This window comes from Bolinopsis microptera, chromosome 3, assembly GCF_026151205.1.
Source record: "Bolinopsis microptera isolate Bmic1 chromosome 3, MBARI_Bmic_1.0, whole genome shotgun sequence".
Lineage (NCBI taxonomy): Eukaryota > Metazoa > Ctenophora > Tentaculata > Lobata > Bolinopsidae > Bolinopsis > Bolinopsis microptera.
Window position 1 is genome coordinate 3341368 of NC_087074.1, and position 16339 is coordinate 3357706.

A 16339-nucleotide genomic window follows, 5' to 3' on the forward strand; every position below is an offset into this window, starting at 1 on the left:
CGCTCGAAGGCATTCAAAACCATCAAAAATCCAAATTTGTCCATCTTTTTTTTGGCATTTTTAAAACTTTAGCAGATAATTTGTAAATTAATTTTTCAAACAATGAGCAAGACAGGCAGTCGTTAAGTAGTAAAAATGTCAAAATATCTATAGATCAGTGTCTATGATTTGATTATGAAAGTTGTGTAAAAACAACAGATACGAAATATGGCCAGATTTGATGATAATAATATCACAGGTCATCTTCCTCAAATGGGTTATATCGTGCATTAAATATTCCATGCTTTAAGCATCATATCAGTAATACCTGCTTTTTGAAAACATTTTTTATTCGACCACCTCGGTCCTGCATTTCAGTGTAAACTTTTACAAGATGTGGAGGTAAATAATAACTCCCAAGAAGTGAACGAGGAAGCCGAAGATCAAGAAAGTGATCATGCCATGTGATACTTATGGCATGATAAATTGTATAATAACTCGTTTTTCATTGATCCAATGATATAGTTTAGTCCGAATCCGATGATAGAAATTACAATTGACTGAAATTAAAAAGTTGTCATATCCTAAACATGAGTTTGCAGTGGAATAATTTTGGAAAAAATCTCAACGGACTTTAACTTGGACGGACCTTAAACGGACGGACTTTATTGGAACGGACATTAAGATGAACGCTAGGACCTCCAGCGTTCAATTAATGTCCGTTCAAATAAGGTCCGATAAGGTATCCCAACTATTATTCATAGTACCTAACTCTGAGAAATTGAGTTGCCTGATTGAACTTACAAGTCGTTTATATACATATTTAAATAGTAATACTATCGAAGTTCAAACAGTTGAAGAATTCAATATTTGAAATCACTACTCACCTAGCATTTTGAGGGTAGTGGTTCTTAAAATCCTGCAAAACTTTGTAAATAGCCAATGTCAACTTTAGGCAAAGATGCGTCCTTCATTCAAAAAGGAGACGTTCTTATTATCAAAAATGTTTTATTTTGGCACATAAAGCAATATTAGCCTATTAGTGCTGTAGATATTATTGTCAATTTATACCTCATATTTCGAATGAGTTGGAGAGTTAATAGAATAAGAAAACACGCCATATTATTATAATAAAATAGATTTAAAATATAATATTCAACATCAACCATATGGTGACAATACTTTAAATGAAATTTCAAATAAGGGCATACTATCAGCTCTTGAATTTAAATACATCATATTTATCCAGTTAAATTGCCATATTATAGAAATTTTTAGTCAAGATAATCGAATCTTCCAGCGTGGCGACATTTAAAACACACAGCAACAGTTATATTATCTTATTATGGTCTATGATATCTAATTAATGGCTTTACTTATAGAACTCAGTTAAGATTTTTGGAAAATAAACGATGTAGAAATTGTACAGAAACAACCGCGAATAGATGATGCCATATTTATGAATCAGCGTATGAATAACGAATATTCAATGTTAGGTAATGTCGTAGGTATGTCGTAGGTAAGATCTTAACGTTGACATTCAACAAGGTACTAGGTAGGCGAAAACAAATTCTTGTTATCCACGATCACGTGACAGTAGCTAGGCATATTGTTTAGGTAACGGAGCGAAGGGACACGGATTTGATTAAAATTATATAGCTTCTTTTGAGGTTCTTATGCTACTGAAGTACCATAAAATAATAATTATCGATTAACATTTCGGGAGAATGACCAGGCAAACACGAATATTACAAGAAAATGGCCTAAAATCTCAACGAATGACTACGATAGTTAATGCCTACGCTGGCTTTGGGTCGCGAACTGACATTATATAAAAAAATATGAATCTACTATCCCCAATTAATACACATCCATTTTTGTTTTAAGCGAAATTTGCTTAGTGAAGACAGTTAAAAGCAGAAATAGTCAGCAAAGTATGTCATGGGATATTCTGATAGATCAGGTTATAAATCAACTTCTACAACTGTTAGAAAACATAATATTATCACATACCATACGCGAACACAGAGTGCAAGTGGAATTAATGCAATTGTTGAGCACTTTATTTTGATCATTGAAACTTTTCTCGGACTAGCATGGTTTATATGAGTATAGAGGACTCTGGTAAACGCAACTAGGGTATTATATAAAAGATGTGTGACTTTCTTATCCTAACACGCAATGTTAAACCAGGGTCCAGGCTGACTTTTTAAATGGCTGGGTGTGGCTTGTGCTTAGTTCAGCACATTACAGGGTATATTAAACGTGAGAAAACCATATCTGTGCGAGTAGTTACAAGTTACTTTGTCTTACTTCTGGTCCACCTGGTATATACTAAAACCAGGTAGTGTTTTCAGCGAGTCCAACGAATCGTGCAGAACAACAAAAGTCAGTTTAGTTATACATGCTAAAATGATGCACGGCAAATTCATGACCGAATATAAGTTGTAGCACTTTCGTAAATTAAGTCATACTTACAAAGGAAAAAGATTTTCATGCGGCAAAGTGCGCGGGAATCATACCACTTTTATCACAGTTGGCAAGGATATGTTTTAAATGGTTTTAGTCAGTCAATCAATCCTGCAAGGACATTTTCAGGCTAAAAATGTAAATTAAAGGTTGTAACTGGTGACTAAAGCAGCTGTAACGGGATCTCATCAAAGACATGAAATACATGTATCAAGGCAAATGATACGTTTCTATCTCTTCTCATGTTAATCAAGGAACACTAGTGATTTTGGATTATGAATCACTCCTATTTAAATATGTATCACATCTGTTTAGCGCTATAAATTAAAATCATCGCGCTGAAATTACTAGCTATTTGATCCGATGGATGCCACCTGTGATTTACAATAGCCTATATAATAAGGTAGCAGCAAAATGATGTGTGACAGAAGCCGAGGAAGGGTGCGACGCGAAGCTGATTCCATAAATATCCTATATTACAAAGCAAAAACTTCAAAATCGGCAAATATATTACAGCTTTACAGGACCAGTATCTGTTGAGCTTCTTGGAAATTCTTTAAATGAGCTAAACTGTATTATCATTTAAGTTATCTAGAAGGTATGAGATCAGTATCTAACTATTGTTTAAACAAATTGATTCGACACCTCGGTGGTTATTGGCTTCGTGGCTCATCTTCATTATAGACAAATTTTCAATCATTTTTAATACTAAAATATGCTTAAAAAAGTCTTTTGAGCGCCAGTCAAAGTGTTCTCCACAATTAAAAGTAAAGCAGTTAGCATAATAATATAATATAAAATATAGTTGATTAAATGATTTTAATTCGTGATCTAAACCAATGTCATTTCTAAATCTAAGACAAGGACAAAGTGCACACTGCACACAACAAAATATTGCGATGGTTGGCACTATACACTCCAGCAATAAAATAAAAACAAGGACAGTTGATATGTCACATGATAGGTCACGTGACCGATGATAAATCACGTGGTTCTAATGTCGTCTACGTTTGTCATTATCGCGGTCCATGAATTTGGGAGGACCTCTTCTCACGTCGCCGCCTGGCCTTATGGGCCCAAACTGAAAGTGTATGGTTATTTACATCCTCTGATCCTAAATTAGTATGGTTAAATTTTACATCCTCCGATCCTTCGTCATTGGAGACTTTTTAAGTTAAACTTTCAATCAATGATAATAGCTTCTACTATATTAATAATATGAGTATGGAAATTGGTTATTGTAATTAAGGCAAATAGACAGATAACGGCTTAAACACCTAGTTAATTTCAATTCCAGAACATTTTATTAATTTGTTGATACCTATATCTAAAGTATTCAACTGGAGTCAAGAATAAAGCAAACTTTTAAGTAATAATTAAACATAAGTGTTTCTAAGTGTAGCACCATAAAATAATTGATTCACGATTCTAAGAGTGAAACGGGTTGAAAGCACCTCAGTAGATTCAAATTATAGAAATAATGAAAAATTATTTTAAGCATGAATTTTTACATAGCAAAAAATAATTCAAATAAGAAAAATATCAATAATTATTGAGAACGGCATAATTTGTGCAATATGGGAATTAGCAAATGCATGTTTTCGAATGCATGTTTTGTTTGGCAGTTGAATGAAAGTCGTAGCATCAAATCGGCATCAATCTAGTACATGTTGTATGGAGAATGGGATTGTGATTCCGATAATTTTTAATGTTCAACAAAATTATTGCGCCGCATTTGATATCACTAAACTATTTAACCAGTGGAGAAAATGTGTACTTGAAAAATAAAAGCTATAGTTGGGATTAAATAAGGTCTCCCAATGCAATGTCGCAATTAAAATATTCCATACGTTAATCCGGTCATAATCTTAGCAGGCTAAAACAAAAACCTTCAATAACACATGTGACTTGGTATGAGTCATGTGACCTGATATGAGTCATGGTAACCCTCAGTGACGGCGCTTATGCTCCTCAGCTCCGTACGTAATTATCATCGTATAATTGTAACTTGTTTAGACAAATATTAAAACATTTAACTAAGGTAACCTAACACAAATGTGATGTTTCGAAGTCTCAAAACGAGCGATACAATCTTACCCTCTATATCGACATGATTGAAACTTCGCTGATCCTTCAATGAATCGCTGCGTGAAAGAACAAATCAATTGCATGGCATGCCGCATAGGTAATTTCAATCGGGTGATCTGATTTTGCTTATAGTTTGTTTGTCGTTCTATCCATATTATAACAAAATCCGAATCTTTTATAGCTTATCAGAATATGATCAAACTGTACGGCTCACGGGCCTTATTGATTGAGGCGAAAGGATGGATGGACTCTCCACTTTAAAACATAGAATATGATGGCTGTCGACTGTCATATTTTAATCGCAATTCAGTGGCTAGCTCGGAGTAATTGTTGGATTCCGTTGTAATATCACTGCAGAGTACCTTTAAATCAGCAAATAGCCCCACCATGGGATTTTAAAAGCAGGTCTATAGATCCAAGAGATTTCAAAGATGACAGCTATTGAAGAAACTATTATCTAAAACTTATATAATTCATTAGATTCAATGTGAATTGTTGCGATCTTTTAAATCGATGAATCTCAGATACTAAATTGAGTCATGGTGATTCATAGATTCATAATTGATCATCATAATTCAAAAAATGGGTGTATACGATCGCTGTTTACAATATAGTAAATATTTTGAATCAGATTCAAATGTCACTCAGCAACAAGTTAATGATGTTTTAAAATATTTCATTGACAAGATCGTAAGCAACTTTAAGTGGTAAGGATATGGTTCTAAGACAGAATTACCTTATTAACTAGACTAGTCACAGGAGCAGCCTTCTTACTGAGAATAGCTGAATCTTTTAAAAACAATAAATATGACCACCTCAACAAGACCTCCTATCGTAGGTCGAAGACTTTTACTGATGGAGTTAAATACATATTTTCACAAAAATACCTAACATGAAAAAGCTTGTAGTATTATCAAATAAAAAGACGAAACGACATTTTGACTGTGAAAGGTATGCAATGTTTATTGAAGTGGTATTTCACGGGGAGAAAAACAAGTCTCAGAAAATAATAAGGTGAATCCATGAATTAAATCTACAAAAATTTCTTGAAAAAAAAAGAAGTGGGATCATGATAAAACGAATTTCAGAGAAGTGATGAAATGATACCCTGCAAGAAATCAAATCTAACCTGTTCGCGGCGGTCCATGTCTCCAGGATGTCTCATCCCTGGGTGTGGTGGCATACCGGGGTGTGGCGGCATCCCCCCTGGCCCAGGAGGCGGCATCCCATGTGGAGGCATCCCTCCGGGACCGTGCATGCCGTGGGGGTGCATGTGAGGAGGAGGTAATCCAGGGCCGCCGTGAGGACCTACACCTGGTCCACCGTGGTGAGGAGGCCCACCAGGTCCGTGTGGCGACATTCCGTGGGGCGGCATTCCTCCGTGTCCGTGGTGCATTCCACCAGGAGGCATGTTTGGTGGAGGATGGTTAGGAGGACCATTTTGCATCATTGGGGGGCCGTCACCATCAGGGAAACCTGGTCCCTGGGATATGTATATCAATAATTGAATATGGGAATTTTGATAACCACTTTTCGTATAATATCGGAAAGTGTCATGAAAAAAGTGTCATGAAATAAATCAATTTATATGAATGTTTTAGATTTCTGAAATTTCGATCAGGGTATTTTGATTAATTTACACATTACACTGGTCTCGTGCACAGAGTTATAATTTGACAGGTTACAGTTTTCCTGTTACATAGCGTATAGTGCATCTTGTAATGTTTCGATTAATTATCTGATGTAAGAGCTGTCGAATCTTGTGTACGTGGCGGAAGAGCAATTTGAAATTTTGTAGCGTGATGCACTACTGGGTCGCGCCGAGCTGCAAAGGATTGAGATCGTGAATAAATTTAAAATCCTCACGGGGAGGGATCAAACCTTCTGATCAGGGTTGAACATGCTGGGGAGGAGGAGGACCAGGAGGGCCTCCCGGTCCGTGGGGAGGCGGTGGAGCTAAGGGTCCCACTGACATTCTACCTTCTCTTATCTCCTTCTCCTGATATCGGAATGTGTTAGGGACTGATAGCGACCTGGTTCAGTATTTTATGATTTAAATAATAGCCTAATAATCATGATAATCTAAGAAAACTGCACTTATTGCATATATATAACTATATAATACAATTGAGGCCTACCCTTTGAGCGATCTCCCAGTCGATTTGTCTACGTTTCATCTCCTCTTGTTTGGCCAATTCTTCCAATTTTCGGTGTTCCTCTTGTCTTCTCATTTCCTCCTAATAAGATTGCAACTGTTGATCTTATCTTACGTTACAAATCCTGACCTTCAGTCAAGAAGTCTTTGAGCGTTTCAATTTGATTAAATAACATTTGCGGACCAGAACATGGCAACATAATCTCAGTATTTAGAACAAATTCTGCTGCTCTAAGCTCGTACCGCTTTCCTGAGTTCCTGTAACTTGTAAAGCTCATCATTCTTCCTCCACTCTTCCTCCTTTCTCATCACTTCCGTCTTCCTTAGCATCTCTTCTTGCTCTGAAACGATTCATTTTAAATGTATTTCACGACTAAAACAAAATCCAGTTAAATCATTTTATTAATTTAATTAAATTCCAATGTTAATGAAAACCCAGGCCAGGTTGAGTTAACGTACCTTCCAAAGCTCTCATCATTTCATCCATAAGTTTCCTCCTTGCAGCACGCATTTCATTTTCCAGTTCCTCCTTTTGCTTACGTTCGATCTCATCCAACGCTTTCCAGCGTAGCGCTAATTCATGATCAAAGGTTTGTGGAATAGCGAATCTTGGTGGCACCTCTCTGAAGTTAAGACAAATTAACAATCTAAAACTCTTCAATTACTATGACTTAGATAAAATTGGGTATGATCAATGATGGTAAAACATTCATGATGGTCAATTCAATATAGACTGGATATGACAAGCAGTAGATTTGAATCCAATGTAATTCCCAAAACCTGTCACGATAGTACTCCTTCGTCTTCTTTAGAGCCTCCTCGTAGACATCATCAAAATCATCCTCAGTTGGAGAAAGCTGCACATTGACGGACATTGGGAGTCTGGTGAGGAGAAAAGCGCCTTGGGTGCAAGCACTAACACAGTCATCTGCAGCTTTGCGCTTTGCAAACAACACAAATCCGTAGCCTTTCGGAGAGCCTTTCTCATCACAAACAACATGGCACATCTCAATCTCGCCAAATTGACTGAAAAAAAAGAAGTTAATTTCCTAAATTTCAACCGTTTGCAAGTGTTAAAAACAAAACATTAATCTGGTAGTTACATAAGATAAGACTCCTTCTTGGGACATTTAAACCTAAACCAGATTTTATAGAATAAGATACATGAACATTTGCTAAGGATAAATTTTTACCGCACCTAAAAGCACTCTCCAGGAGTTCCACACTAACAAAAGGTGGAAGATTTGTAATCTTTACATAGGATTGAACCGTTGAAAACTTTACTCTGATATTCTTGCCTTTCTGTAGGCTATGGTCGAGCTCTGTCTTTGCTTTTAAAGCTGACGCTCTTGTTTCCTGAACATTTGAAGGTGAATCAATAGGATAGAACCCGCTAGTTATTCTTTGCAAAAATAGGTGTCATGCAGTACGTACCAAATGTTGTGAAAATACTAAATAGCAAGAAACTTCAAACACAGTAACTATTATAACATTAAAAGGCAGGAAATACTCACACATCTGACGAATCCGAAACCTTTCTCCTTGTGCAAGAACACCTCACTAACATCACTGTGAGGTTTGAACAACTCTCTTAGCCATTCTTCGTCCACTTCATTTGGCAGAGACCCTATGAACAACCTGGCCCGGATGTTGAACCTTTTCTCTTTTCTGTGTCCCATTTCCTAGTTTATGAGGTTTAAGTTATCGTACTGCTATTACTGTATTAAAAGTAAACGTTCTGTCTTATATCTCATGCAATGTCACACAAGCTAAAAAAAAAATTCAAAGAAATTTAAATTCCACAGATGCAGATGTACCTAAAATTGTTACAAACTGCTATTTTGGGTTATATGATGTCGATTGTGAAAGTCGAATTATACGCCATAGTTGATCATTCACTTGTCAGGTGTGTTTTCTTTAAATTTAGCTAAACAACTAATGAAATATTTTCTAAAAATGTGACAAACCAACGCGAACGGCAATATAGAATAGAATAGAATAGAATAGAATAGAATAGAATAGAATAGAATAGAATAGAATAAAATAGAATAGAATAGAATAGAATAGAATGGAATAAATCAGGTTGTTCGTTTTTATTTCAAATGATTCATCAATTTTGATTTATTGGAGTACTAATCATATACTTATTAGGTATTGTCATTGATGATGGAAGAAAATATTCTGCCAATGTAATTATAGAAGGAAATTATATTGGAAGTTGAACACTAATTCGTTGTTTGATTGCAGGAAGTATTGATTCTTGATTAATCAGATTACCTACGTCAAAGCGCAGTGAAATATTAAACATGTATAAAACCTGTCAGTATAACCTGTCAGTATAAAACCTGTCAGTAATGTTTAACAAATTTCACATCATTTTAGGATCTGTTGTTTGGAATTGTTCTATTTTGTTTAAAATTTTGCCTATTTGCGGAGAGACACAGAGCGTTATTTGACCTTTTCATTCATTCTGTGTCCGATAAGTGAATCAATCCTTGAATTGGCTTCGGGACCAGCCATGCTTGATCTGAAAGCTTCCATTAGGTATGGAGGGAAAAGGTCCTGGATTATTTTGAACACTCTTAATTTGTCAGGCACCAAAATCACTTCTTTGTTTTCTCTGATTCCTCGAATTGCTTTTGTTACAAAGTACTTTACCGACAAAGCAATTGAGGTATCTGTACCCGCAATCATTTTGGTATTCACAAAGAAAGGACAGACAGCTGTAAACTTCAACTTTGTCTTCATGTGATCCATTCGAAGTTGATTCAAAGCATGAATTGAACCTGCCTTTGCTGAACAGTAATCCGTTTTATTTATCATTGGAAAAAATCCTGCAGCAGAAGCTATATTCACGATGTGACCCTCATTGAGCTCAAGCATCTTCGGCATAAAGAGCTTGATGAGCCACAAATTAGAAACTATGTTTACCATCATTGAGTGTTGTATTTGGGTGAGTGACATATTAAGCATACTTCCCATAAAAGCAACCCCGGCATTGTTGACAAGAATATTGATAACAAACCCAGCCCCTAGTATATCATCATGTAACCTCTGTACCTGATCATGCTTGGTGAGATCGCAGGTGTATGAATAAGCTTGGTGACCATTTCCTTTTAAATCGTCCACTACATTCTCTACTAATTTCTCATCAATATCAACACAGTGAATAGTGTTCCCCATAGCAGCAAACTGTCGGGCAAACTCTGCTCCAATCCCTTGTCCAGCTCCAGTGATCAGAATGTGCTGATTTTTTATTTCTTTCTTGGGCCTGCATCTAAAGATAAAGTATACGATTTCTAGAAGCAAGACAAATGGGAGCTTTACCAAAGCCAATAGAAATGACATCTCCACTGCACTAATATTTGAATAAAAAATAGGTTAGTAAAGTGTTTTAAACTAAATCCGTGTTTTAAAACAATAAGTTCTCACTTCAACTAACATAATATATCTATCTATCAATATTATAATTCGAAAGATTATTTCTGTCTGTATGTACTATGTATGTCTGTATGTACGACCGCCCACGTGCAAATTAGATGAGAAATAGGAAGTTCTAGGTAAAAATCAAAAGCATGTATGTATGTATTACTCATTACACTAAACTGCATAAATCTGCCAACCATTTAGGTTCACTAGCAGGAACCCGTCTAACCCTAAAATGGTGTCAAGACTCAAGAGACTAAAATAATTATTACCTATTTAATTCGCGTTTTTGACACCACTTGGAGGTCCAACTTTTGGGCACTAAATTCTTATTCCTTGGCCAATTTTTTATTTTTCATGCTGATTTCAAGGCCATTAAAGCATTGAACCAGTCAAAAAAGTTTAGGTGTATATCTTTACGGTTAAAGTAGATGCCGTGGTGTCAGTAAAATGGTAACAGATATATTATTATATATATATAATCGTCTCGCTTTATATATGGGCAATTTCATGAAACATGAACAAAAAATAAATTTCAGTAATGAAACTAGCTTTGATTGGAGTCTGAAAGAGAAGATCATAAACTGTAAGACACAAAAAACCGCTTATAAATATCTCACTTCGTTTCTGTGTTATCGCGTTTTCAAAATACCCATAAATTGTCATGTTTTACAGGCTAAAACTACTCTATAATAAAAGCTGTTTACTAGGTAACTCGGTAATCTGCCGATGCATATCTGGGGCACACCTGGGGCACACCTGGGGCACAAACTCGGGCACACCTAGCCTGGGGCACACCTCGGGCACACCTGGGGCACAAAGCACACCTCGGGCACACTAAAAAGAGATTGTTGTAATATTCATTAATTCTTGATCTGTAAAGGTGCATACCACTTCATTGAAGCTGTATGCAAAATTTGGGACTCAAAATTTAAGCAGATTCGGAGCAATGCTATTCTACTTTCTCCTGTTTTTAGTGTAAATTACTATACATAAAAAACAAAAAAGTTTTCTGCTGGCCACATTTCATGTTATTTCTTGCTGAAATCTTGCTAAAACAAGCTAACTCTGATGTCAAGACATAATGTACTTTTTTATTTAGATCCATAGATATCAGATCATGTCAATACCAGCGTCAAGTAAGTTACATGTCAAGTAATTTACGTGTCAAGTAATTTACACATATAATGCTTTTTATTCAGTAATAGTAGTAAAACACAACAAGTAACGATTGTCAAACAGAATAAAAGTTATTTAAAAGTGATAATAGATTGGTTCTGGTCAGAATTTCATTAAAGAAATCTATAAAAATGGTTAAAAATTGACTTTTCGAAAATAATACTTTACTTTACAGAAAATCCAGTGGCCTGCTTGAACACAAATTTTTGAGCTGGGAAACATTCGTACATTTACGCCCACCTACCTACTCTGTATAACTGGGCTAACTGTGGACCCAATCAGTGAATCAATCAACCAATTAAGGGGGCCGGGGGGTCTTCATCAAAATTCCCTCGAAATTGACTTTTTAGTTGTTTCTGATCTAGAAGGGAGTGATATCTATCAGATGCTTTTGGTCCCATGGAAAAATATTATTCCTAGCCGAAATTATTGTCGGTCAAAGGTCAGCACTTATGTGTAATTGTATTGCGCGAGCGATTTTCAATCACATGTCCTGAAAATCGAGTCTAAAAATCTATCTTCTCCTACATTTTTTGAGCTATCACCCTGAAACTTTCAGGATATGTTCTAGAGATAATTTAAAAGAGATGAGCCAGACAGAATTTTGAGATAGGCCTTTAAACATATTTTATTCGATTTTGAAAATCTTGGATCTCGTTTTTTGTGGTCCAAGATTTTCAAAAATTGAAAATCGCTCGCGCAATACAATTACACATAAGCGCTGACATTTGACCGATAATAATTTCGTCTAGGAACAATATTTTTCCATGGGACCAAAAGCATCTGATAGATATCACTCCCCTCTATTAGAAACAACTATAAAGTCAATTTCGAGAAAATTTTGATGAAGGCCCCCCCGGCCCCCTTAATTGGCTAATGATAAACTGATATATCATTATTAATCATATATTACATAGTTCATACACTTAGCAAACGAATTAAAGACAAAGGGGCAGCTTTAAACAGTTAAAATCAAAGGATTGTGTAACAGTGTAAACTACTTGACACAAAAGAGTGACTTACTTTACAAGGAACAAAGGCTTCTACAGAACACAGCTATTAACCATTTACCAAAACAACCCCTTTCCAGTACAGGCAAGACATTTGCCAGTGTGCATGAAAAATATTTAAATGTTTACTCTCACACCTGGGCACGAAATGAGATTTCAATACACGTTGGTCAGGAATGTCAATTTGTGCCCTGTAATTTACTTTACATTTTCAAACGTGCCTCACTCAAAAGCCATAGCAGTTGGAGTAAAAATCTTAATATAGCTGTGTGTGGAGTACATAGGAGATGTTTCATGCAATTTATCATGATTCTGCTATGTTTGTGTAATGCTTGAGAGTCAGAATGAGGCCAAATTTTTGTGCAAAGTTTAATTTACTTTACGTGAAATCGCCCATATATACAGTAGTAAGATTGTATACACTATCAATGAAACTAATTAAATCTGCCAAACATTTAACTTAATTGTAATATAAACTATCAATAATTACACTAAAGACTAATTAAATCTGGTAAATATTTAGTTCATTGTATAAACTATCATTATATCTAAAAATCTAACTACTGTTAAAAACTAAACATAATTTATAGGTCAACATGGGCTCAGCGCATTGCGCTGCCCCATCATTACTTGAATCTTTGATTGTCAAGTATGATTGCATTACATTGAATAAGTTTAATGACATTCAGTGTTTAATATGTTCAGTGACCAATAAAATATGTCAAGTCCAATTCTCATAGAGTTTTATTCGATTTTTTCATCCATTCTTTGTCCATAGATATTTTTTGACAATTTTGCCCTTTTTTCTGTCTTTGTTGCGTATAAAGCTCTCATGAGGTATGGAGGGGCAAAGTCCTGGATTATCTTTATCACTCTTAATGTGTCAGGCACCAAAATCACTTCTTTGTCTTCTCTGATTCCTCGAATTGCTTTTGTTACCAAGTGCTCTGCAGACATAGCAATTGAGGTATCCAGACCGGCAATCATTTTGGTATTCACAAAAAAAGGACAGACAGCAGTAAACTTCAACTTTGTTTTCATGTGATCCATTCGAAGTTGATTCAAAGCATGAATTGAACCTGCCTTTGCTGAACAGTAATCTGTTTTATTTATCATTGGAAAAAATCCTGCACCAGAGGCTATATTCACGATGTGACCCTCATTGAGCTCAAGCATCTTCGGCATAAAGAGCTTGATGAGCCACAAATTAGAAACTATGTTTACCATCATTGAGTGTTGTATTTGGGTGAGTGACATATCCAGTATACCTGCCATAAAAGCAACCCCGGCATTGTTGACAAGAATATTGATCACAAACCCAGCCCCTAGTATATCATCATGTAACCTCTGTACCTGATCATGCTTGGTTAGATCGCAGGTGTATGAATAAGCTTGGTGACCATTTCCTTTTAAATCATCCACTATATTCTCTACTAATTTCTCATCAATATCAACACAGTGAATAGTGTTTCCCATAGCAGCAAACTGTCGGGCAAACTCTGCTCCAATCCCTTGTCCAGCTCCAGTGATCAGAATGTGCTGATTTTTTATTTCTTTCTTGGGCCTGCATCTAAAGATAAAGTAGACGATTTCTAGAAGCAAGACAAATGGGAGCTTTACCAAAGCCAATAGAAATGACATCTCCACTGCACTAATATTTGAATAAAAAATAGGTTAGTAAAGTGTTTTAAACTAAATCCGTGTTTTAAAACAATAAGTTCTCACTTCAACTAACATAATATATCTATCTATCAATATTATAATTCGAAAGATTATTTCTGTCTGTATGTACTATGTATGTCTGTATGTACGACCGCCCACGTGCAAATTAGATGAGAAATAGGAAGTTCTAGGTAAAAATCAAAAGCATGTATGTATGTATTACTCATTACACTAAACTGCATAAATCTGCCAACCATTTAGGTTCACTAGCAGGAACCCGTCTAACCCTAAAATGGTGTCAAGACTCAAGAGACTAAAATAATTATTACCTATTTAATTCGCGTTTTTGACACCACTTGGAGGTCCAACTTTTGGGCACTAAAATTCTTATTCCTTGGCCAATTTTTTATTTTCTCATGCTGATTTCAAGGCCATTAAAGCATTGAACCAGTCAAAAAAGTTTAGGTGTATATCTTTACGGTTAAAGTAGATGCCGTGGTGTCAGTAAAATGGTAACAGATATATTATTATATATATAATCGTCTCGCTTTATATATGGGCAATTTCATGAAACATGAACAAAAAATAAATTTCAGTTATGAAACTAGCTTTGATTGGAGTCTGAAAGAGAAGATCATAAACTGTAAGACACAAAAAACCGCTTATAAATATCTCACTTCGTTTCTGTGTTATCGCGTTTTCAAAATACCCATAAATTGTCATGTTTTACAGGCTAAAACTACTCTATAATAAAAGCTGTTTACTAGGTAACTCGGTAATCTGCCGATGCACATCTGGGGCACACCTGGGGCACACCTGGGGCACAAACTCGGGCACACCTAGCCTGGGGCACACCTCGGGCACACCTGGGGCACAAAGCACACCTCGGGCACACTAAAAAGAGATTGTTGTAATATTCATTAATTCTTGATCTGTAAAGGTGCATACCACTTCATTGAAGCTGTATGCAAAATTTGGGACTCAAAATTTAAGCAGATTCGGAGCAATGCTATTCTACTTTCTCCTGTTTTTAGTGTAAATTACTATACATAAAAAACAAAAAAGTTTTCTGCTGGCCACATTTCATGTTATTTCTTGCTGAAATCTTGCTAAAACAAGCTAACTCTGATGTCAAGACATAATGTACTTTTTTATTTAGATCCATAGATATCAGATCATGTCAATACCAGCGTCAAGTAAGTTACATGTCAAGTAATTTACGTGTCAAGTAATTTACACATATGCTTTTTATTCAGTAATAGTAGTAAAACACAACAAGTAACGATTGTCAAACAGAATAAAAGTTATTTAAAAGTGATAATAGATTGGTTCTGGTCAGAATTTCAGTAAAGAAATCTATAAAAATGGTTAAAAATTGACTTTTCGAAAATAATACTTTACTTTACAGAAAATCCAGTGGCCTGCTTTCGAACACAAATTTTTGAGCTGGGAAACATTCGTACATTTACGCCCACCTACCTACTCTGTATAACTGGGCTAACTGTGGACCCAATCAGTGAATCAATCAACCAATTAAGGGGGCCGGGGGGGTCTTCATCAAAATTCCCTCGAAATTGACTTTTTAGTTGTTTCTGATCTAGAAGGGAGTGATATCTATCAGATGCTTTTGGTCCCATGGAAAAATATTATTCCTAGCCGAAATTATTGTCGGTCAAAGGTCAGCACTTATGTGTAATTGTATTGCGCGAGCGATTTTCAATCACGTGTCCTGAAAATCGAGTCTAAAAATCTATCTTCTCCTACATTTTTTGAGCTATCACCCTGAAACTTTCAGGATATGTTCTAGAGATAATTTAAAAGAGATGAGCCAGACAGAATTTTGAGATAGGCCTTTAAACATATTTTATTCGATTTTGAAAATCTTGGATCTCGTTTTTTGTGGTCCAAGATTTTCAAAAATTGAAAATCGCTCGCGCAATACAATTACACATAAGCGCTGACATTTGACCGATAATAATTTCGTCTAGGAACAATATTTTTCCATGGGACCAAAAGCATCTGATAGATATCACTCCCCTCTATTAGAAACAACTATAAAGTCAATTTCGAGAAAATTTTGATGAAGGCCCCCCCGGCCCCCTTAATTGGCTAATGATAAACTGATATATCATTATTAATCATATATTACATAGTTCATACACTTAGCAAACGAATTAAAGACAAAGGGGCAGCTTTAAACAGTTAAAATCAAAGGATTGTGTAACAGTGTAAACTACTTGACACAAAAGAGTAACTTACTTTACAAGGAACAAAGGCTTCTACAGAACACAGCTATTAACCATTTACCAAAACAACCCATTTCCAGTACATTTTTTTTTTGATTGGGAACCAGCTTTGTTTACTGGTTAAT

The 16339-nt window shown here is 35.6% G+C and overlaps 3 protein-coding genes across 3 annotated transcripts in view; all 3 read right to left on the reverse strand.

Annotated features, from left to right (window-relative positions):
* The window catches only part of LOC134812158 (N-alpha-acetyltransferase 40-like), a 44497-nt gene that overhangs the window by 21198 nt on the left and 6960 nt on the right, over window positions 1-16339 (reverse strand). The window lies entirely within an intron of this gene.
* On the reverse strand, window positions 3344-8370 carry LOC134812527 (non-POU domain-containing octamer-binding protein-like). Its single transcript, XM_063820001.1, has 9 exons — window positions 8206-8370; window positions 7890-8047; window positions 7472-7717; window positions 7151-7314; window positions 6935-7032; window positions 6675-6773; window positions 6428-6535; window positions 5666-6019; window positions 3344-3529 (listed from the first exon to the last, which is right to left on the reverse strand). Exons 1-9 carry the CDS (start codon window positions 8368-8370, stop codon window positions 3443-3445), a joined length of 1479 nt encoding a protein of 492 aa, XP_063676071.1. The 3' UTR covers window positions 3344-3442.
* Window positions 13006-14010, reverse strand: LOC134813114 (estradiol 17-beta-dehydrogenase 11-like). Its single transcript, XM_063820800.1, has one exon. The coding sequence runs from the start codon at window positions 13945-13947 to the stop codon at window positions 13051-13053; it is 897 nt and encodes a 298-aa protein (XP_063676870.1). The 5' UTR covers window positions 13948-14010; the 3' UTR covers window positions 13006-13050.

Coding starts and splice junctions, on each gene's coding strand:
- LOC134812527 (XM_063820001.1), bottom strand. CDS start 8,370: ATGGGACACAGAAAAGAGAAAAGGTTCAACATCCGGGCCAGGTTGTTC. Junction 6,536..6,674: donor ACTGGGAGATCGCTCAAAGG/GTAGGCCTCAAT, acceptor TTCCGATATCAG/GAGAAGGAGATAAGAGAAGG. Junction 6,020..6,427: donor CTCCCCAGCATGTTCAACCC/TGATCAGAAGGT, acceptor TACATATCCCAG/GGACCAGGTTTCCCTGATGG.
- LOC134813114 (XM_063820800.1), bottom strand. CDS start 13,947: ATGTCATTTCTATTGGCTTTGGTAAAGCTCCCATTTGTCTTGCTTCTA.